The sequence below is a fragment of the Dendropsophus ebraccatus genome, chromosome 2, assembly GCF_027789765.1.
Source record: "Dendropsophus ebraccatus isolate aDenEbr1 chromosome 2, aDenEbr1.pat, whole genome shotgun sequence".
NCBI lineage: Eukaryota > Metazoa > Chordata > Amphibia > Anura > Hylidae > Dendropsophus > Dendropsophus ebraccatus.
Window position 1 is genome coordinate 684,572 of NC_091455.1, and position 24,843 is coordinate 709,414.

The following is a 24,843-nucleotide window of genomic DNA, read 5'->3' on the forward strand; positions in this document are numbered from 1 at the left end:
CTTCCCCATCCTACAGTCTGCTCTCTCTATGACATCACTACACGTGTCTTCCCCATCCTACAGTCTGCTCTCTCTATGACATCACTACACATGTCTCTGCCTGGTCTGCTCCCTCTATGACATCACTACACGTGTCTTCCCCATCCTACAGTCTGCTCCCTCTATGACATCACTACATATGTCTCTGCCTGGTCTGCTCCCTCTATGACATCACTACATTTGTCTCTGCCTGGTCTGCTCCCTCTATGACATCACTACACGTGTCTTCCCCATCCTACAGTCGTCTCTCTCTATGACATCACTACACTTGTCTTCATCCTACAGTCGGCTCCCTCTATGACATCACTACATGTGTCTTCCCCATCCTACAGTCGGCTCTATGACATCACTACACGTGTCTTCCACATCCTACAGTCTGCTTCCTCTATGACATCACTACACGTGTCTTCCCCATCCTACAGTCGGCTCTCTATGACATCACTACACGTGTCTACCCCATCCTACAATCGTCTCTCTATGACATCACTACACGTGTCTTCCCCATCCTACAGTCGGCTCTCTATGACATCACTACTCGTGGCTACCCCATCCTACAGTCGGCTCCCTCTATGACATCACTACACGTGTCTTCCCCATCCTACAGTCTGCTCCCTCTATGACATCACTACACGTGTCTTCCCCATCCTACAGTCTGCTCCCTCTATGACATCACTACACGTGTCTTCCCCATCCTACAGTCGTCTCTATGACATCACTACACGTGTCTTCCCCATCCTACAGTCTGCTCCCTCTATGACATCACTACACGTGTCTTCCCCATCCTACAGTCGTCTCTATGACATCACTACACGTGTCTTCCCCATCCTACAGTCTGCTCCCTCTATGACATCACTACACATGTCTCTGCCTAGTCTGCTCCCTCTATGACATCACTACACGTGTCTCTGCCTAGTCTGCTCCCTCTATGACATCACTACTCGTGTCTACCCCATCCTACAGTCTGCTCCCTCTATGACATCACTACACGTGTCTTCCCCATCCTACAGTCGTCTCTATGACATCACTACACGTGTCTTCCCCATCCTACAGTCTGCTCCCTCTATGACATCACTACACGTGTCTTCCCCATCCTACAGTCGTCTCTATGACATCACTACACGTGTCTTCCCCATCCTACAGTCGTCTCTATGACATCACTACACGTGTCTTCCCCATCCTACAGTCGGCTCCCTCTATGACATCACTACACGTGTCTTCCCCATCCTACAGTCTGCTCTCTCTATGACATCACTACACGTGTCTTCCCCATCCTACAGTCTGCTCCCTCTATGACATCACTACACGTGTCTTCCCCATCCTACAGTCGTCTCTATGACATCACTACACGTGTCTTCCCCATCCTACAGTCGTCTCTCTCTATGACATCACTACACGTGTCTTCCCCATCCTACAGTCGGCTCTCTCTATGACATCACTACACGTGTCTTCCCCATCCTACAGTTGGCTCCCTCAATGACATCACTACACGTGTCTTCCCCATCCTACAGTCGGCTCTCTATGACATCACTACACGTGTCTACCCCATCCTACAGTCTGCTCCCTCTATGACATCACTACACGTGTCTACCCCATCCTACAGTCGGCTCTCTCTATGACATCACTACACGTGTCTTCCCCATCCTACAGTCTGCTCCCTCTATGACATCACTACACATGTCTCTGCCTAGTCTGCTCCCTCTATGACGTCACTACTCGTGTCTTCCCCATCCTACAGTCTGCTCTCTATGACATCACTACACGTATCTTCCCCATCCTAAGGTCGGCTCCCTCTATGACATCACTACACGTATCTTCCCCATCCTACAGTCAACTGTCTCTATGACATCACTACACGTGTCTTCCCCATCCTACAGTCTGCTCTCTCTATGACATCACTACACGTGTCTTCCCCATCCTACAGTCGGCTCTCTCTATGACATCACTACACGTGTCTTCCCCATCCTATAGTCGTCTCTGACATCACTACATGTGTCTTCCCCATCCTACAGTCGTCTCTATGACATCACTACACGTGTCTTCCCCATCCTACAGTCGTCTCTATGACATCACTACACGTGTCTTCCCCATCCTACAGTCGTCTCTATGACATCACTACACGAGTCTTCCCCATCCTACAGTCGTCTCTATGACATCACTACACGTGTCTTCCCCATCCTACAGTCGTCTCTATGACATCACTACACGAGTCTTCCCCATCCTACAGTCGTCTCTATGACATCACTACACGTGTCTTCCCCATCCTACAGTCTGCTCCCTCTATGACATCACTACACGTGTCTTCCCCATCCTACAGTCTGCTCTCTCTATGACATCACTACACGTGTCTACCCCATCCTACAGTCGGCTCCCTCTATGACATCACTACACGTATCTTCCCCATCCTACAGTCGTCTCTATGACATCACTACACGTGTCTTCCCCATCCTACAGTCTGCTCCCTCTATGACATCACTACACGTGTCTCTGCCTAGTCTGCTCCCTCTATGACATCACTACACGTGTCTTCCCCATCCTACAGTCTGCTCCCTCTATGACATCACTACACGTGTCTTCCCCATCCTACAGTCTCCTCCCTCTATGACATCACTACACGTATCTTCCCCATCCTACAGTCTGCTCCCTCTATGACATCACTACACGTATCTTCCCCATCCTACAGTCAACTGTCTCTATGACATCACTACACGTGTCTTCCCCATCCTACAGTCGGCTCTCTCTATGACATCACTACACGTATCTTCCCCATCCTACAGTCAACTGTCTCTATGACATCACTACACGTGTCTACCCCATCCTACAGTCTGCTCTCTCTATGACATCACTACACGTGTCTACCCCATCCTATAGTCGGCTCCCTCTATGACATCACTACACGTGTCTTCCCCATCCTACAGTCTGCTCCCTCTATGACATCACTACACGTGTCTTCCCCATCCTACAGTCTGCTCCCTCTATGACATCACTACACGTGTCTTCCCCATCCTACAGTCTGCTCCCTCTATGACATCACTACACGTGTCTTCCCCATCCTACAGTCTGCTCCCTCTATGACATCACTACACGTGTCTTCCCCATCCTACAGTCTGCTCCCTCTATGACATCACTACACATGTCTTCCCCATCCTACAGTCTGCTCTCTATGACATCACTACACGTATCTTCCCCATCCTACAGTCGTCTCTATGACATCACTACACGTGTCTTCCCCATCCTACAGTCGGCTCTCTCTATGACATCACTACACGTATCTTCCCCATCCTACAGTCTGCTCCCTCTATGACATCACTACACGTGTCTTCCCCATCCTACAGTCTGCTCCCTCTATGACATCACTACACGTGTCTTCCCCATCCTACAGTCTGCTCCCTCTCTGACATCACTACACGTGTCTTCCCCATCCTACAGTCGGCTCCCTCTATGACATCACTACACGTGTCTTCCCCATCCTACAGTCGGCTCTCTATGACATCACTACACATGTCTTCCCCATCCTACAGTCTGCTCTCTCTATGACATCACTACACGTGTCTACCCCATCCTACAGTCGGCTCTCTCTATGACATCACTACACGTGTCTTCCCCATCCTACAGTCGTCTCTATGACATCACTACACGTGTCTTCCCCATCCTACAGTCGTCTCTATGACATCACTACACGTGTCTTCCCCATCCTACAGTCTGCTCCCTCTATGACATCACTACACGTGTCTTCCCCATCCTACAGTCGTCTCTATGACATCACTACACGTGTCTTCCCCATCCTACAGTCGTCTCTATGACATCACTACACGTGTCTTCCCCATCCTACAGTCTGCTCCCTCTATGACATCACTACACGTGTCTTCCCCATCCTACAGTCGGCTCTCTATGACATCACTACACGTGTCTTCCCCATCCTACAGTCTGCTTCCTCTATGACATCACTACACGTGTCTTCCCCATCCTACAGTCTGCTTCCTCTATGACATCACTACACGTGTCTTCCCCATCCTACAGTCTGCTCCCTCTATGACATCACTACACGTATCTTCCCCATCCTACAGTCTGCTCCCTCTATGACATCACTACACGTGTCTTCCCCATCCTACAGTCGGCTCTCTCTATGACATCACTACACGTATCTTCCCCATCCTACAGTCAACTGTCTCTATGACATCACTACACGTGTCTTCCCCATCCTACAGTCGGCTCCCTCTATGACATCACTACACGTATCTTCCCCATCCTACAGTCTGCTCCCTCTATGACATCACTACACGTGTCTTCCCCATCCTACAGTCTGCTCTCTCTATGACATCACTACACGTGTCTTCCCCATCCTACAGTCTGCTCCCTCTCTGACATCACTACACGTGTCTTCCCCATCCTACAGTCGGCTCTCTCTATGACATCACTACACGTGTCTACCCCATCCTACAGTCTGCTGTCTATATGACATCACTACACGTGTCTTCCCCATCCTACAGTCTGCTCTCTCTATGACATCACTACACGTGTCGTCCCCATCCTACAGTCGGCTCCCTCTATGACATCACTACACGTGTCGTCCTCATCCTACAGTCGGCTCCCTCTATGACATCACTACTCGTGTCTTCCCCATCCTACAGTCTGCTCTCTCTATGACATCACTACACGTGTCTCTGCCTAGTCTGCTCCCTCTATGACATCACTACACGTGTCTCTGCCTAGTCTGCTCCCTCTATGACATGACTACACGTGTCTTCCCCATCCTACAGTCGTCTCTATGACATCACTACACGTGTCTTCCCCATCCTACAGTCGTCTCTATGACATCACTACACGTGTCTTCCCCATCCTACAGTCTGCTCCCTCTATGACATGACTACACGTGTCTTCCCCATCCTACAGTCGTCTCTATGACATCACTACACGTGTCTTCCCCATCCTACAGTCGTCTCTATGACATCACTACACGTGTCTTCCCCATCCTACAGTCTGCTCCCTCTATGACATCACTACACGTGTCTTCCCCATCCTACAGTCGTCTCTATGACATCACTACACGTGTCTTCCCCATCCTACAGTCGTCTCTATGACATCACTACACGTGTCTTCCCCATCCTACAGTCGTCTCTATGACATCACTACACGTGTCTTCCCCATCCTACAGTCTGCTCCCTCTATGACATCACTACACGTGTCTTCCCCATCCTACAGTCGTCTCTATGACATCACTACACGTGTCTTCCCCATCCTACAGTCGTCTCTATGACATCACTACACGTGTCTTCCCCATCCTACAGTCTGCTCTCTCTATGACATCACTACACATGTCTCTGCCTAGTCTGCTCCCTCTATGACATCACTACACATGTCTCTGCCTAGTCTGCTCCCTCTATAACATCACTACTCGTGTCTACCCCATCCTACAGTTGGCTCTCTATGACATCACTACACGTGTCTTCCCCATCCTACAGTCTGCTCTCTATGACATCACTACACGTGTCTCTGCCTAGTCTGCTCCCTCTATAACATCACTACTCGTGTCTACCCCATCCTACAGTTGGCTCTCTATGACATCACTACACGTGTCTTCCCCATCCTACAGTCGGCTCCCTCTATGACATCACTACACGTATCTTCCCCATCCTACAGTCGGCTCCCTCTATGACATCACTACACGTGTCTTCCCCATCCTACAGTCGGCTCCCTCTATGACATCACTACACGTGTCTTCCCCATCCTACAGTCGGCTCCCTCTATGACATCACTACACGTGTCTTCCCCATCCTACAGTCGTCTCTATGACATCACTACACGTGTCTACCCCATCCTACAGTCGGCTCTCTCTATGACATCACTACACGTGTCTTCCCCATCCTACAGTCGTCTCTATGACATCACTACACGTGTCTTCCCCATCCTACAGTCTGCTGTCTATATGACATCACTACACGTGTCTTCCCCATCCTACAGTCTGCTCTCTCTATGACATCACTACACGTGTCTTCCCCATCCTACAGTCTGCTCCCTCTATGACATCACTACACGTGTCTTCCCCATCCTACAGTCGTCTCTATGACATCACTACACGTGTCTTCCCCATCCTACTGTCGGCTCTCTCTATGACATCAGTACACGTGTCTTCCCCATCCTACAGTTGGCTCCCTCTATGACATCACTACACGTGTCTTCCCCATCCTACAGTCGGCTCCCTATATGACATCACTACACGTGTCTACCCCATCCTACAGTCGGCTCTCTCTATGACGTCACTACTCGTGTCTTCCCCATCCTACAGTCTGCTCTCTATGACATCACTACACGTGTCTTCCCCATCCTAAGGTCGGTTCCCTCTATGACATCACTACACGTGTCTTCCCCATCCTACAGTCGGCTCTCTCTATGACATCACTACACGTGTCTTCCCCATCCTAAGGTCGGCTCCCTCTATGACATCACTACACGTGTCTTCCCCATCCTACAGTCGGCTCTCTCTATGACATCACTACACGTGTCTTCCCCATCCTACAGTCTGCTCCCTCTATGACATCACTACACGTGTCTTCCCCATCCTACAGTCTGCTCTCTCTATGACATCACTACACGTGTCTTCCCCATCCTACAGTCTGCTCTCTCTATGACATCACTACACGTGTCTTCCCCATCCTACAGTCTGCTCTCTCTATGACATCACTACACGTGTCTTCCCCTTCCTACAGTCTGCTCTCTTTATGACATCACTACACGTGTCTTCCCCTTCCTACAGTCTGCTCTCTTTATGACATCACTACACGTGTCTTCCCCATCCTATAGTTGTCTCTGACATCACTACACGTGTCTTCCCCATCCTACAGTCGTCTCTATGACATCACTACACGTGTCTTCCCCATCCTACAGTCGTCTCTATGACATCACTACACGTGTCTTCCCCATCCTACAGTCGTCTCTATGACATCACTACACGTGTCTTCCCCATCCTACAGTCTGCTCCCTCTATGACATCACTACACGTGTCTTCCCCATCCTACAGTCGGCTCTCTATGACATCACTACACGTATCTACCCCATCCTATAGTCGGCTCCCTCTATGACATCACTACACGTGTCTTCCCCATCCTACAGTCGGCTCTCTCTATGACATCACTACACGTGTCTTCCCCATCCTACAGTCTGCTTCCTCTATGACATCACTACACGTGTCTTCCCCATCCTACAGTCTGCTCCCTCTATGACATCACTACACGTGTCTTCCCCATCCTACAGTCTGCTCCCTCTATGACATCACTACACGTGTCTTCCCCATCCTACAGTCTGCTCCCTCTATGACATCACTACACGTGTCTTCCCCATCCTACAGTCGTCTCTATGACATCACTACACGTGTCTACCCCATCCTACAGTCTGCTCCCTCTATGACATCACTACACGTGTCTTCCCCATCCTACAGTCGTCTCTATGACATCACTACACGTATCTTCCCCATCCTACAGTCTGCTCCCTCTATGACATCACTACACGTGTCTTCCCCATCCTACAGTCTGCTCTCTATGACATCACTACACGTGTCTTCCCCATCCTACAGTCTGCTCCCTCTATGACATCACTACACGTATCTTCCCCATCCTACAGTCAACTGTCTCTATGACATCACTACACGTGTCTCTGCCTAGTCTGCTCCCTCTATGACATCACTACACGTGTCTTCCCCATCCTACAGTCTGCTCCCTCTATGACATCACTACACGTGTCTTCCCCATCCTACAGTCTGCTCCCTCTATGACATCACTACACGTGTCTTCCCCATCCTACAGTCGGCTCTCTCTATGACATCACTACACGTGTCTTCCCCATCCTACAGTCTGCTCTCTCTATGACATCACTACACGTGTCTTCCCCATCCTACAGTCGGCTCCCTCTATGACATCACTACACGTGTCTTCCCCATCCTACAGTCTGCTCTCTCTATGACATCACTACACGTGTCTTCCCCATCCTACAGTCGGCTCCCTCTATGACATCACTACACGTGTCTACCCTATCCTATAGTCGTCTCTATGACATCACTACACGTGTCTTCCCCATCCTACAGTCAGCTCTCTGACATCATTACACGTGTCTACCCCATCCTACAGTCGGCTCTCTATGATATCACTACACATGTCTCTGCCTAGTCTACTCCCTCTATGACATCACTACACGTGTCGTCCCCATCCTACAGTCTGCTCCCTCTATGACATCACTACACGTGTCTTCCCCATCCTACAGTCGTCTCTATGACATCACTACACGTGTCTTCCCCATCCTACAGTCGTCTCTGTGACATCACTACACGTGTCTTCCCCATCCTACAGTCTGCTCTCTATGACATCACTACACGTGTCTTCCCCATCCTACAGTCTGCTCCCTCTATGACATCACTACACGTGTCTTCCCCATCCTACAGTCGTCTCTATGACATCACTACACGTGTCTTCCCCATCCTACAGTCGGCTCTCTCTATGACATCACTACACGTGTCTTCCCCATCCTACAGTCGGCTCTCTCTATGACATCACTACACGTGTCTTCCCCATCCTACAGTCTGCTCTCTCTATGACATCACTACACGTGTCTTCCCCATCCTACAGTCGTCTCTATGACATCACTACACGTGTCTTCCCCATCCTACAGTCTGCTCCCTCTATGACATCACTACACGTGTCTTCCCCATCCTACAGTCGGCTCTCTCTATGACATCACTACACGTGTCTTCCCCATCATACAGTCTGCTCCCTCTATGACATCACTACACGTGTCTTCCCCATCCTACAGTCTGCTCCCTCTATGACATCACTACACGTGTATTCCCCATCCTATAGTCGTCTCTGACATCACTACACGTGTCTTCCCCATCCTACAGTCTGCTCCCTCTATGACATCACTACACGTGTATTCCCCTTCCTACAGTCGTCTCTATGACATCACTACACGTGTCTTCCCCTTCCTACAGTCTGCTCCCTCTATGACATCACTACACGTGTCTTCCCCATCCTACAGTCGTCTCTATGACATCACTACACGTGTCTTCCCCATCCTACAGTCTGCTCCCTCTATGACATCACTACACGTGTATTCCCCTTCCTACAGTCGTCTCTATGACATCACTACACGTGTCTTCCCCTTCCTACAGTCTGCTCCCTCTATGACATCACTACACGAGTCTTCCCCATCCTACAGTCTGCTCCCTCTATGACATCACTACACGTGTCTTCCCCATCCTACAGTCGGCTCCCTCTATGACATCACTACACGTGTCTTCCCCTTCCTACAGTCGTCTCTATGACATCACTACACGTGTCTTCCCCTTCCTACAGTCGTCTCTATGACATCACTACACGTGTCTGCCCTTATCCTACATTTTTTTTGTTTTCTCCCAGAGGATATTAAGATGTTTGCTTCTCTTCTGAAGAGTAAAGAAGATAACGAAGAGGATTCGGTTGCGACTATTCATAGAAACTTAGAACAAGATGATGAAGATGTAGATTTGTATACAGATGCGTCTGCCAGGGGCCCAGATGACGGCTCCTCAGAGACCGGGGATGAAGAGCTGGAGCAAGCCTGTAAGATGTCCAGGGATGAGTTCCAAGATCGCCAACTGGATGAAGAAGCTCAACTGCTGCTCGCCATCCAGATGTCTATGGACACCCAAGACACAAGAGACGAGGAGCAGGACTTACAGAAGGCTCTGGAACTTTCTCTTAGAGAGCAAGTCTTGGAAGAGGCAGAAAAACCCTTACAGATGGCTCTAGAAATGTCTTTGCGAAGTTCTTGGGCTTGTGATGAGGTTTCCCCGAGTGCAAAGCTTATTCCTTCTATAGATGAGATGGCCAAGGCTGAGGACGCTGCTCAGATAAAAGTCCTGGCGGGGGATGAGACCAGCCTGGTGGTGGCCTGTGCAGCCATAAAGAAAGCCGTGACAGCCAGTCTGTGCATGGTGACTATGGATGGGGTAGAAGATTTCCAGCACAAAACTGAGATCATGTCTGCTCTAGAGAGGAAACACAAAGTGACAATAACAGAGGCTGACGGCCAGCTGCAGATCCATGGATTCTTACAAACCCCCCAGAAATGTCAGAAAGAACTGGAGCAGATCCTGAGCGCTGTCCATGCAGCCAAACCCATGAGTCCACAACAGACGGCCGTTCTTATCCCAGTGTGTGAGACATCAGAGGAGTATAATAGAGTGGTGGAGCCGTTCCTGAGCACCCTGCATAACCTGAGAGCTGTCACACAGGTCCTCCAGGTAATAACAACCAATATACATGATGATGTCACTAGAGACAATGGTGCCTGACATCTGGAGCCCCCAGTGTGCTGCAGAGGTCCCCCTGTGTTGTGTAAAGGTGTCGGCCTTTGTCTGGAGACCCCCTGTGTTGTGTAAAGGTGTCGGCCGTTGTCTGGAGACCCCCTGTGTTGTGTAAAGGTGTCGGCCGTTGTCTGGAGACCTCCTGTGTTGCGTAAAAGTGTCGTCCATTTGTCTGGAGACCCCCAGTGTTGCGTAAAGGTGTCGGCCGTTGTCTGGAGACCCCCTGTGTTGTGTAAAGATGTCGGCTGTTGTCTGGAGACCTCCTGTGTTGTGTAAAGATGTTGGCTGTTGTCTGGAGACCCCCTGTGTGTGTAGAGGTGTTGGCTGTTGTCTGGAGACCCCCTGTGTGTGTAGAGGTGTTGTCTGTTGTGTGGAGACCCCCTGTGTTGTGTAGAGGTGTTGTGTGGAGACCCCCTTTGTTGTATGGAGGTGTTGTCTGGAGACCCCCTGTGTGTGTAGAGGTGTTGTGTGGAGACCCCCTGTGTTGTATGGAGGTGTTGTCTGTTGTCTGGAGACCCCCTGTGTGTGTAGAGGTGTTGTCTGTTGTCTGGAGACCCCTGTGTTGTATGGAGGTGTTGGCTGTTGTCTGGAGACCCCCTGTGTTGTATGGAGGTGTTGGCTGTTGTCTGGAGACCCCCTGTGTGTGTAGAGGTGTTGGCTGTTGTCTGGAGACCCCCTGTGTGTGTAGAGGTGTTGTCTGTTGTCTGGAGACCCCCTGTGTTGTATGGAGGTGTTGTCTGTTGTCTGGAGACCCCTGTGTTGTATGGAGGTGTTGTCTGTTGTCTGGAGACCCCCTGTGTGTGTAGAGGTGTTGGCTGTTGTCTGGAGACCCCCTGTGTGTGTAGAGGTGTTGTCTGTTGTCTGGAGACCCCCTGTGTTGTATGGAGGTGTTGGCTGTTGTCTGGAGACCCCCTGTGTGTGTAGAGGTGTTGGCTGTTGTCTGGAGACCCCCTGTGTGTGTAGAGGTGTTGGCTGTTGTCTGGAGACCTCCTGTGTTGTGTAAAGATGTCGGCTGTTGTCTGGAGACCCCCTGTGTGTGTAGAGGTGTTGGCTGTTGTCTGGAGACCTCCTGTGTTGTGTAAAGATGTCGGCTGTTGTCTGGAGACCTCCTGTGTTGTGTAAAGATGTCGGCTGTTGTCTGGAGACCCCCTGTGTGTGTAGAGGTGTTGTCTGTTGTGTGGAGACCCCCTGTGTTGTGTAGAGGTGTTGTGTGAAGACCCCCTGTGTTGTATGGAGGTGTTGTCTGTTGTCTGGAGACCCCCTGTGTGTGTAGAGGTGTTGTCTGTTGTCTGGAGACCCCCTGTGTGTGTAGAGGTGTTGTCTGTTGTCTGGAGACCCCCTGTGTGTGTAGAGGTGTTGTCTGTTGTCTGGAGACCCCCTGTGTGTGTAGAGGTGTTGGCTGTTGTCTGGAGACCCCCTGTGTGTGTAGAGGTGTTGGCTGTTGTCTGGAGACCCCCTGTGTGTGTAGAGGTGTTGTCTGTTGTCTGGAGACCCCCTGTGTTGTATGGAGGTGTTGGCTGTTGTCTGGAGACCCCCTGTGTGTGTAGAGGTGTTGGCTGTTGTCTGGAGACCCCCTGTGTGTGTAGAGGTGTTGTCTGTTGTCTGGAGACCCCCTGTGTGTGTAGAGGTGTTGTCTGGAGACCCCCTGTGTTGTATGGAGGTGTTGTCTGTTGTCTGGAGACCCCCTGTGTGTGTAGAGGTGTTGGCTGTTGTCTGGAGACCCCCTGTGTTGTATGGAGGTGTTGTCTGTTGTCTGGAGACCCCCTGTGTGTGTAGAGGTGTTGTCTGGAGACCCCCTGTGTTGTATGGAGGTGTTGTCTGTTGTCTGGAGACCCCCTGTGTGTGTAGAGGTGTTGGCTGTTGTCTGGAGACCCCCTGTGTGTGTAGAGGTGTTGTCTGGAGACCCCCTGTGTGTGTAGAGGTGTTGTCTGGAGACCCCCTGTGTGTGTAGAGGTGTTGGCTGTTGTCTGGAGACCCCCTGTGTGTGTAGAGGTGTTGTCTGTTGTCTGGAGACCCCCTGTGTTGTATGGAGGTGTTGGCTGTTGTCTGGAGACCCCCTGCAGGCTGTAAGACCACCCAGGCTGATGTCTGTGTTGACCACTTATACCTATCTGCATGTTTAGGTGCAGAAGGTGCAGAATACCCTTCTCTATAAGCAATACCTACTAAAGAAGCACAGTATGGTGGCACAGTACCCCAGGACACTTATAGAGCGCACTTTGTATCACGGAACCACGGAAAACGGTGCAAAGGAAATCTGTCACCGAGGATTTAACCGCAGCTTTTGTGGAAAGAATGGTAAGAAGCAACAATGGCTACAAAGAGATAGAATCCACCTACATAACACATCCTACTCCTTCTCACCATTGTGCCACCACCCCCCCTCACTGTTGTGTCACCGTCCATCTTCTCCTCACCATTGTTTCACTATCCTCCTCACCACTGTATCTGTCCTTCATGCCCTCCTCCTTACCTTTGTGTCACCATCCTTCTCAGCATTGTTTCCAATCTCTTCCTTCCCACCATTGTGCCACTGTCCTCCTCCTCCTTACCATTGTGTTACCATGCCCCTCACTGTTGCATCGCCATATTCCTACCCATTCTGTCACTGTCCCTCTCACCCTCTTCGTTTGTCACCATCCTCTTCCTCCTCACCATTGTGTCACTGTCCTCCTTCTCCTCAATGTTTTGTCCCTGTTCTCCTCCTCCCCCTCACCATTGTCACCATCTTCCTCCTCTTTCCATTGTGTGGCCATACTCTTACTATACCATAGTGTAATACCTGACCTATGTTCTTTATGGTCTGCTCTTCTTCCTCTGATATTCCTGATGTCACATTAATTATGACAGTTTTTCTCTCGCCATCAGCCACTCTCTATGGGCACGGTGTGTATTTCGCTGTAGAGGCTACCATTTCTGCGAGGGACAGATATTCACCACCATCCAGTGAAGGAAACAAGTACATTTTGGTGGCCCAGGTACTGACTGGAGAGTTTACCATAGGAAAAGAAGATATGAAAACACCTCCCATTAAGCGTGATGTGATCGGTGATGTTCCACAACGATACGACAGCCTTACCGACCATCTTGAGGACCCCTCCCTTTTTGTCATATTTAACGACACCCAAGCATATCCACAGTACCTTATAACATGCTGTAGGGAGACTGATGGTCATCAATAAGCCCAGCAAAAGCAAGAACTGGAAGAAGCAGCTATTATTACCAAACATTGGGCGAACCATGGAGGAGGGATGGATGAGCAGGCCGAGAACACAGGCTCACATAGCAGGAGGGTAACATCCTCTTATACGGACTGATAATGGCCTCCAGTTTGTGTCATAAGATTATTGTGAGGGTCTGTACCGGATTACACCCTATCCACAGGACTATAGATTCTGGCTGTCATGACCTAAGGGCCCTAATACACAGAGGGATAATCGTCTGTTAATCTCTCCATGTAATAGAGACAACGATCATCGGCTGATTGTTTCTTTAGGTCCCACAGCAATATTATTGGCTGCAACTGTGCATCGCTACGAGTAATAGCGATGTATGGGCAATGGCTAACGAGTGAATAAGCAGAGGACCACCTAAACTGTTCTTACATTACCTCACTAATGATGTCCATGCAGTCCTTGGTAATCAATTATCGGGCTGTGTGATAAGCTCAGTAAGTGCTCGGCGCTCGTGTACCTTATTGATCAGCCTTATGGTGCATTTACACAGGCAGATTTATCTGACAGATTTTGGAAGCCAAAATCAGGAATGGATTTGAAAAAAGGAGAAATCTCAGTCTTTCCTTTATGACACGTTCCCTGTTTATGGTCTGTTCCTGGCTTTGGCTTCAAAAATCTGTCAGATAAATCTGCCTGTGTAAACGCACCATAAGTCATGTGTAGCTTTGCATTATTGTCTGCTCTTACATAATAAAGCAGAACATAACAATGTAGTTCTTACAACATTTAGTACCTTTTGAAGACTCTTGTTGTCCCCTCTGGGTGCCTCCTCCTCCACAGTTTTCCTATTATCCCTTCTTGGTGGTGTCTTTCTCTTCTGCAGCCTTCCCCTTATCTCTTTTGGGTAATGCCCCCCTTCCCCTTATCTCTTTCGGGTAATGCCCCCCTTCTCTGCAGCCTTCCTCTTATCTCTTCTCGGTGGTGTCCCCCACTCTCTGCAGCCTTCCCCTTATCTCTTTCCGGTGGTGTCCCCCCTTCTCTGCAGCCTTCCCCTTATCTCTTCTCGGTGGTGTCCCCCCTTCTCTGCAGCCTTCCCCTTATCTCTTTCAGGTAATGCCCCCCTTCTCTGCAGCCTTCCCCTTATCTCTTCTCGGTGGTGTCCCCCCTTCTCTGCAGCCTTCCCCTTATCTCTTTCCGGTGGTGTCCCCCCTTCTCTGCAGCCTTCCCCTTATCTCTTCTCGGTGGTGTCCCCCCTTCTCTGCAGCCTTCCCCTTATCTCTTCTCGGTGGTGTTCCCCCTTCTCTGCAGCTTTCCCCTTATCTCTTTCCAGTGGTGCTTCCCCTTCTCTGCAGCCTTCCCCTTATCTCTTCTCGGTGGTGACCCCCCCTCTCTGCAGCCTTCCCCTTATCTCTTTCCAGTGGTGCTTCCCCTTCTCTGCAGCCTTCCCCTTATCTCTTTCCAGTGGTGCTTCCCCTTCTCTGCAGCCTTCCCCTTATCTCTTTCCAGTGGTGCTTCCCCTTCTCTGCAGCCTTCCTCTTATCTCTTTCCAGTGGTGTCCCCCCTTCCCTATGCAGCCTATTGAGAAACATACTACATGAATAAGGTAAATGACAGACTGGTTTTTAAGGACAGAGGACCCTGCCCGTGATGGAGGCGGTGTCAGGGACGGTAGCGGCATATCAGGTCAGAGATATACGTAGGAGACGGTTGTGGACGGCCGTGAACGTCGTGGTTAACAGGATAAAATAAATTCTTGGGCAATGTAAAGAGATTAGTAGAGCGAGGGGAGGGGTGGATTAGTCGGGCAGCAGAGCTGAGATTAAAGGGGAGCAATGGTGTTAGATGGAGGCCAGAGAGGAGGAGATGACCGCATGGACCGGCAGTTTTGTTGCATCAGGGGTAAGAAAAGCGAATTCACTAAATGGTTTTGAGTTGAAGACAGCTGGAGGTGGTCAGGGGGTGGTCAGGAAGTTGTCAGGGGGTTGTCAGGGGGGGGGGTCAGGAGGGGGTCAGGAGGTGGTCAGGGGGTGGTCAGGAGGTGGTCAGGGGGTTGTCAGGGCCTGAATGTGTAGTTTAATTAACAGAGAAGAATCAATGGTGATCCCAAGGCCGCGATGGACGGGGATATCGTGCAGCTGTTGAGATGGTAGAAAGTGAGGGAGTGAGGTGAGGAAGTGGTGGGAGATACTAGAAATGCGGTGTGAGGGGTAAGAACCATACGAGGCCGAATCCAGACACCAAGGGATGAAAGAGTAGGAGGAGAGAATGGTCGACTGTCAAAGGCAGCTGATGGGTAAAGGAGGAGGAGGCGCACAGAGGCCTTGGCAGTGAACAGCTCATTGGCCACTTTGAACTGCTGACATATCCAGAACCACAAAGCTACAGCGTTATACATTCTATATCAGGAGACTGAGCCGCCGCCATATCCAGAACCACAAAGCTATAGGGTTATACATTCTATATCAGGAGACTGAGCCGCCGCCATATCCAGAACATCCAGAATTACAAAGCTATAGCGTTATACATTCTATATCAGGAGACTGAGCCACCGCCATATCCAGAACATCCAGAATTACAAAGCTATAGGGTTATACATTCTATATCAGGAGACTGAGCCGCTGCCATATCCAGAACCACAAAGCTACAGCGTTATACATTCTATATCAAGAGACTGAGCCGCCGCCATATCCAGAACCACAAAGCTATAGCGTTATACATTCTATATCAGGAGACTGAGCCGCCGCCATATCCAGAACCACAAAGCTATAGGGTTATACATTCTATATCAAGAGACTGAGCCGCCGCCATATCCAGAACCACAAAGCTACAGCGTTATACATTCTATATCAGGAGACTGAGCCGCCGCCATATCCAGAACATCCAGAACCACAAAGCTACAGCGTTATACATTCTATATCAAGAGACTGAGCCGCCGCCATATCCAGAACCACAAAGCTATAGGGTTATACATTCTATATCAGAGACTGAGCCGCCGCCATATCCAGAACCACAAAGCTATAGGGTTATACATTCTATATCAGAGACTGAGCCGCCGCCATATCCAGAACATCCAGGACCACAAAGCTATAGGGTTATACATTCTATATCAGGAGACTGAGCCGCCGCCATATCCAGAACATCCAGAACCACAAAGCTACAGCGTTATACATTCTATATCAGGAGACTGAGCCGCCGCCATATCCAGAACATCCAGAACCACAAAGCTATAGGGTTATACATTCTATATCAGAGACTGAGCCGCCGCCATATCCAGAACCACAAAGCTACAGCGTTATACATTCTATATCAGGAGACTGAGCCGCCGCCACATCCAGAACCACAAAGATATAGCGTTATACATTCTATATCAGAGACTGAGCCGCCGCCATATCCAGAACCACAAAGCTATAGCGTTATACATTCTATATCAGGAGACTGAGCCGCCGCCATATCCAGAACCACAAAGCTACAGCGTTATACATTCTATATCAAGAGACTGAGCCGCCGCCATATCCAGAACCACAAAGCTACAGCGTTATACATTCTATATCAAGAGACTGAGCCGCCGCCATATCCAGAACATCCAGAACCACAAAGCTATAGGGTTATACATTCTATATCAGGAGACTGAGCCGCCGCTATATCCAGAACATCCAGAACCACAAAGCTATAGGGTTATACATTCTATATCAGGAGACTGAGCTGCCGCCATATCCAGAACCACAAAGCTACAGCGTTATACATTCTATATCAGAGACTGAGCCGCCGCCATATCCAGAACATCCAGAACCACAAAGCTATAGCGTTATACATTCTATATCAGGAGACTGAGCCGCCGCCATATCCAGAACATCCAGAACCACCAAGCTATAGCGTTATACATTCTATATCAGAGACTGAGCCGCCGCCATATCCAGAACCAAAAAGCTATAGCGTTATACATTCTATATCAGAGACTGAGCCGCCGCCATATCCAGAACCACAAAGCTATAGCGTTATACATTCTATATCAGAGACTGAGCCGCCGCCATATCCAGAACCACAAAGCTATAGGGTTATACATTCTATATCAGAGACTGAGCCGCCGCCATATCCAGAACCACAAAGCTATAAGGTTATACATTCTATATCAGGAGACTGAGCCGCCGCCATATCCAGAACCACAAAGCTACAGCGTTATACATTCTATATCAAGAGACTGAGCCGCCGCCATATCCAGAACATCCAGAACCACAAAGCTATAGGGTTATACATTCTATATCAGGAGACTGAGCCGCCGCCATATCCAGAACCACAAAGCTACAGCGTTATACATTCTATATCAGAGACTGAGCCGCCGCCATATCCAGAACCACAAAGCTATAGCGTTATACATTCTATATCAAGAGACTGAGCCGCCGCCATATCCAGAACATCCAGAACCACAAAGCTATAGGGTTATACATTCTATATCAGAGACTGAGCCGCCGCCATATCCAGAACCACAAAGCTATAGGGTTATACATTCTATATCAGAGACTGAGCCGCCGCCATATCCAGAACCACAAAGCTATAGGGTTATACATTCTATATCAGAGACTGAGCCGCCGCCATATCCAGAACCACAAAGCTACAGCGTTATACATTCTATATCAAGAGACTGAGCCGCCGCCATATCCAGAACCACAAAGCTACAGCGTTATACATTCTATATCAAGAGACTGAGCCGCCGCCATATCCAGAACATCCAGAACCACAAAGCTATAGCGTTATACATTCTATATCAGGAGACTGAGCCGCCGCCATATCCAGAACCACAAAGCTATAGCGTTATACATTCTATATCAGGAGACTGAGCCGCCGCCATATCCAGAACCACAAAGCTACAGCGTTATACATTCTATATCAAGAGACTGAGCCGCCGCCATATCCAGAACCACAAAGCTATAGGGTTATACATTCTATATCAGGAGACTGAGCCGCCGCCATATCGAGAACATCCAGAACCACAAAGCTATAGCGTTATACATTCTATATCAGAGACTGAGCCGTCGCCATATCCAGAACATCCAGAATTACAAAGCTATAGGGATATACATTCTATATCAGAGACTGAGCCGCCGCCATATCCAGAACCACAAAGCTATAGGGTTATACATTCTATATCAGGAGACTGAGCCGCCGCCATATCCAGAACCACAAAGCTACAGCGTTATACATTCTATATCAAGAGACTGAGCCGCCGCCATATCCAGAACATCCAGAACCACAAAGCTATAGGGTTATACATTCTATATCAGGAGACTGAGCCGCCGCCATATCCAGAACATCCAGAACCACAAAGCTATAGCGTTATACATTCTATATCAGAGACTGAGCCGCCGCCATATCCAGAACCACAAAGCTATAGGGTTATACATTCTATATCAGAGACTGAGCCGCCGCCATATCCAGAACCACAAAGCTATAGGGTTATACATTCTATATCAGAGACTGAGCCGCCGCCATATCCAGAACCACAAAGCTATAGCGTTATACATTCTATATCAGGAGACTGAGCCGCCGCCATATCCAGAACCACAAAGCTACAGCGTTATACATTCTATATCAAGAGACTGAGCCGCCGCCATATCCAGAACATCCAGAACCACAAAGCTATAGGGTTATACATTCTATATCAGGAGACTGAGCCGCCGCCATATCCAGAACCACAAAGCTACAGCGTTATACATTCTATATCAGAGACTGAGCCGCCGCCATATCCAGAACATCCAGAATTACAAAGCTATAGGGTTATACATTCTATATCAGGAGACTGAGCCGCCGCCATATCCAGAACCACAAAGCTATAGCGTTATACATTCTATATCAGAGACTGAGCCGCCGCCATATCCAGAACCACAAAGCTATAGGGTTATACATTCTATATCAGAGACTGAGCCGCCGCCATATCCAGAACCACAAAGCTATAGCGTTATACATTCTATATCAGGAGACTGAGCCGCCGCCATATCCAGAACCACAAAGCTACAGCGTTATACATTCTATATCAGAGACTGAGCCGCCGCCATATCCAGAACATCCAGAATTACAAAGCTATAGGGTTATACATTCTATATCAGGAGACTGAGCCACCGCCATATCCAGAACATCCAGAACCACAAAGCTATAGCGTTATACATTCTATATCAGAGACTGAGCCGCCGCCATATCCAGAACCACAAAGCTACAGCGTTATACATTCTATATCAAGAGACTGAGCCGCCGCCATATCCAGAACATCCAGAACCACAAAGCTATAGGGTTATACATTCTATATCAGGAGACTGAGCCGCCGCTATATCCAGAACATCCAGAACCACAAAGCTATAGCGTTATACATTCTATATCAGAGACTGAGCCGCCGCCATATCCAGAACCACAAAGCTACAGCGTTATACATTCTATATCAAGAGACTGAGCCGCCGCCATATCCAGAACCACAAAGCTATAGGGTTATACATTCTACATCAGGAGACTGAGCCGCCGCCATATCCAGAACCACAAAGCTACAGCGTTATACATTCTATATCAGAGACTGAGCCGCCGCCATATCCAGAACATCCAGAATTACAAAGCTATAGGGTTATACATTCTATATCAGGAGACTGAGCCACCGCCATATCCAGAACATCCAGAACCACAAAGCTATAGCGTTATACATTCTATATCAGAGACTGAGCCGCCGCCATATCCAGAACCACAAAGCTACAGCGTTATACATTCTATATCAGAGACTGAGCCGCCGCCATATCCAGAACCACAAAGCTACAGCGTTATACATTCTATATCAAGAGACTGAGCCGCCGCCATATCCAGAACCACAAAGCTATAGGGTTATACATTCTATATCAGAGACTGAGCCGCCGCCATATCCAGAACCACAAAGCTATAGGGTTATACATTCTATATCAGAGACTGAGCCGCCGCCATATCCAGAACATCCAGAACCACAAAGCTATAGGGTTATACATTCTATATCAGGAGACTGAGCCGCCGCCATATCCAGAACATCCAGAACCACAAAGCTACAGCGTTATACATTCTATATCAGGAGACTGAGCCGCCGCCATATCCAGAACATCCAGAACCACAAAGCTATAGCGTTATACATTCTATATCAGGAGACTGAGCCGCCGCCATATCCGGAACCACAAAGCTACAGCGTTATACATTCTATATCAAGAGACTGAGCCGCCGCCATATCCAGAACCACAAAGCTACAGCGTTATACATTCTATATCAAGAGACTGAGCCGCCGCCATATCCAGAACATCCAGAACCACAAAGCTATAGGGTTATACATTCTATATCAGGAGACTGAGCCGCCGCCATATCCAGAACCACAAAGCTGCAGCGTTATACATTCTATATCAGAGACTGAGCCGCCGCCATATCCAGAACATCCAGAACCACAAAGCTATAGCGTTATACATTCTATATCAGGAGACTGAGCCGCCGCCATATCCAGAACCACAAAGCTACAGCGTTATACATTCTATATCAGAGACTGAGCCGCCGCCATATCCAGAACCACAAAGCTATAGCGTTACACATTCTATATCAGAGACTGAGCCGCCGCCATATCCAGAACCACAAAGCTATAGGGTTATACATTCTATATCAGAGACTGAGCCGCCGCCATATCCAGAACCACAAAGCTATAGGGTTATACATTCTATATCAGGAGACTGAGCCGCCGCCATATCCAGAACCACAAAGCTACAGCGTTATACATTCTATATCAAGAGACTGAGCCGCCGCCATATCCAGAACATCCAGAACCACAAAGCTATAGGGTTATACATTCTATATCAGGAGACTGAGCCGCCGCCATATCCAGAACCACAAAGCTATAGCGTTATACATTCTATATCAGGAGACTGAGCCGCCGCCATATCCAGAACCACAAAGCTACAGCGTTATACATTCTATATCAGGAGACTGAGCCGCCGCCATATCCAGAACCACAATACTATAGCGTTATACATTCTATATCAGAGACTGAGCCGCCGCCATATCCAGAACCACAAAGCTATAGCGTTATACATTCTATATCAGAGACTGAGCCGCCGCCATATCCAGAACCACAAAGCTATAGCGTTATACATTCTATATCAGGAGACTGAGCCGCCGCCATATCCAGAACCACAAAGCTATAGGGTTATACATTCTATATCAGGAGACTGAGCCGCCGCCATATCCAGAACATCCAGAACCACAAAGCTATAGGGTTATACATTCTATATCAAGAGACTGAGCCGCCGCCATATCCAGAACATCCAGAACCACAAAGCTATAGGGTTATACATTCTATATCAGAGACTGAGCCGCCGCCATATCCAGAACCACAAAGCTATAGGGTTATACATTCTATATCAGAGACTGAGCCGCCGCCATATCCAGAACCACAAAGCTACAGCGTTATACATTCTATATCAAGAGACTGAGCCGCCGCCATATCCAGAACCACAAAGCTATAGGGTTATACATTCTATATCAGGAGACTGAGCCACCGCCATATCCAGAACATCCAGAACCACAAAGCTATAGCGTTATACATTCTATATCAGAGACTGAGCCGCCGCCATATCCAGAACCACAAAGCTATAGGGTTATACATTCTATATCAGAGACTGAGCCGCCGCCATATCCAGAACCACAAAGCTATAGGGTTATACATTCTATATCAGAGACTGAGCCGCCGCCATATCCAGAACCACAAAGCTATAGCGTTATACATTCTATATCAGGAGACTGAGCCGCCGCCATATCCAGAACCACAAAGCTACAGCGTTATACATTCTATATCAAGAGACTGAGCCGCCGCCATATCCAGAACATCCAGAACCACAAAGCTATAGGGTTATACATTCTATATCAGGAGACTGAGCCGCCGCCATATCCAGAACATCCAGAACCACAAAGCTATAGCGTTATACATTCTATATCAGAGACTGAGCCGCCGCCATATCCAGAACCACAAAGCTATAGGGTTATACATTCTATATCAGGAGACTGAGCCGCCGCCATATCCAGAACCACAAAGCTACAGCGTTATACATTCTATATCAGAGACTGAGCCGCCGCCATATCCAGAACCACAAAGCTACAGCGTTATACATTCTATATCAGGAGACTGAGCCGCCGCCATATCCAGAACCACAAAGCTATAGGGTTATACATTCTATATCAAGAGACTGAGCCGCCGCCATATCCAGAACATCCAGAACCACAAAGCTATAGGGTTATACATTCTATATCAGGAGACTGAGCCGCCGCCATATCCAGAACATCCAGAACCACAAAGCTATAGCGTTATACATTCTATATCAGAGACTGAGCCGCCGCCATATCCAGAACCACAAAGCTATAGGGTTATACATTCTATATCAGGAGACTGAGCCGCCGCCATATCCAGAACCACAAAGCTACAGCGTTATACATTCTATATCAAGAGACTGAGCCGCCGCCATATCCAGAACCACAAAGCTATAGGGTTATACATTCTACATCAGGAGACTGAGCCGCCGCCATATCCAGAACCACAAAGCTACAGCGTTATACATTCTATATCAGAGACTGAGCCGCCGCCATATCCAGAACATCCAGAATTACAAAGCTATAGGGTTATACATTCTATATCAGGAGACTGAGCCACCGCCATATCCAGAACATCCAGAACCACAAAGCTATAGCGTTATACATTCTATATCAGAGACTGAGCCGCCGCCATATCCAGAACCACAAAGCTATAGGGTTATACATTCTATATCAGGAGACTGAGCCGCCGCCATATCCAGAACCACAAAGCTACAGCGTTATACATTCTATATCAGGAGACTGAGCCGCCGCCATATCCAGAACCACAAAGCTACAGCGTTATACATTCTATATCAAGAGACTGAGCCGCCGCCATATCCAGAACCACAAAGCTATAGGGTTATACATTCTATATCAGAGACTGAGCCGCCGCCATATCCAGAACCACAAAGCTATAGGGTTATACATTCTATATCAGAGACTGAGCCGCCGCCATATCCAGAACATCCAGAACCACAAAGCTATAGGGTTATACATTCTATATCAGGAGACTGAGCCGCCGCCATATCCAGAACATCCAGAACCACAAAGCAACAGCGTTATACATTCTATATCAGGAGACTGAGCCGCCGCCATATCCAGAACATCCAGAACCACAAAGCTATAGCGTTATACATTCTATATCAGGAGACTGAGCCGCCGCCATATCCGGAACCACAAAGCTACAGCGTTATACATTCTATATCAAGAGACTGAGCCGCCGCCATATCCAGAACCACAAAGCTACAGCGTTATACATTCTATATCAGAGACTGAGCCGCAGCCATATCCAGAACATCCAGAACCACAAAGCTATAGCGTTATACATTCTATATCAGGAGACTGAGCCGCCGCCATATCCAGAACCACAAAGCTACAGCGTTATACATTCTATATCAGGAGACTGAGCCGCCGCCATATCCAGAACCACAAAGCTACAGCGTTATACATTCTATATCAAGAGACTGAGCCGCCGCCATATCCAGAACCACAAAGCTATAGGGTTTACATTCTATATCAGAGACTGAGCCGCCGCCATATCCAGAACCACAAAGCTATAGGGTTATACATTCTATATCAGAGACTGAGCCGCCGCCATATCCAGAACATCCAGAACCACAAAGCTATAGGGTTATACATTCTATATCAGGAGACTGAGCCGCCGCCATATCCGGAACCACAAAGCTACAGCGTTATACATTCTATATCAAGAGACTGAGCCGCCGCCATATCCAGAACCACAAAGCTACAGCGTTATACATTCTATATCAGAGACTGAGCCGCAGCCATATCCAGAACATCCAGAACCACAAAGCTATAGCGTTATACATTCTATATCAGGAGACTGAGCTGCCGCCATATCCAGAACCACAAAGCTACAGCGTTATACATTCTATATCAGAGACTGAGCCGCCGCCATATCCAGAACCACAAAGCTATAGCGTTATACATTCTATATCAGAGACTGAGCCGCCGCCATATCCAGAACCACAAAGCTATAGCGTTATACATTCTATATCAGAGACTGAGCCGCCGCCATATCCAGAACCACAAAGCTATAGGGTTATACATTCTATATCAGAGACTGAGCTGCCGCCATATCCAGAACCACAAAGCTATAGGGTTATACATTCTATATCAGGAGACTGAGCCGCCGCCATATCCAGAACCACAAAGCTACAGCGTTATACATTCTAT

General features: G+C 48.5%; 1 protein-coding gene across 1 annotated transcript in view; it reads left to right on the forward strand.

Annotated features, from left to right (window-relative positions):
* Positions 1–14,330, forward strand: part of PARP10 (poly(ADP-ribose) polymerase family member 10) — an 89,619-nt gene extending 75,289 nt beyond the window's left edge. Inside the window, 3 exon segments of the mRNA XM_069956849.1 lie at positions 9,441–10,306; positions 12,493–12,667; positions 13,238–14,330. Of these exon segments, the coding sequence (XP_069812950.1) occupies positions 9,441–10,306; positions 12,493–12,667; positions 13,238–13,551 (1,355 nt within the window). The 3' untranslated portion in view covers positions 13,552–14,330.
* Positions 14,331–24,843: the final 10,513 nt, after the last annotated feature.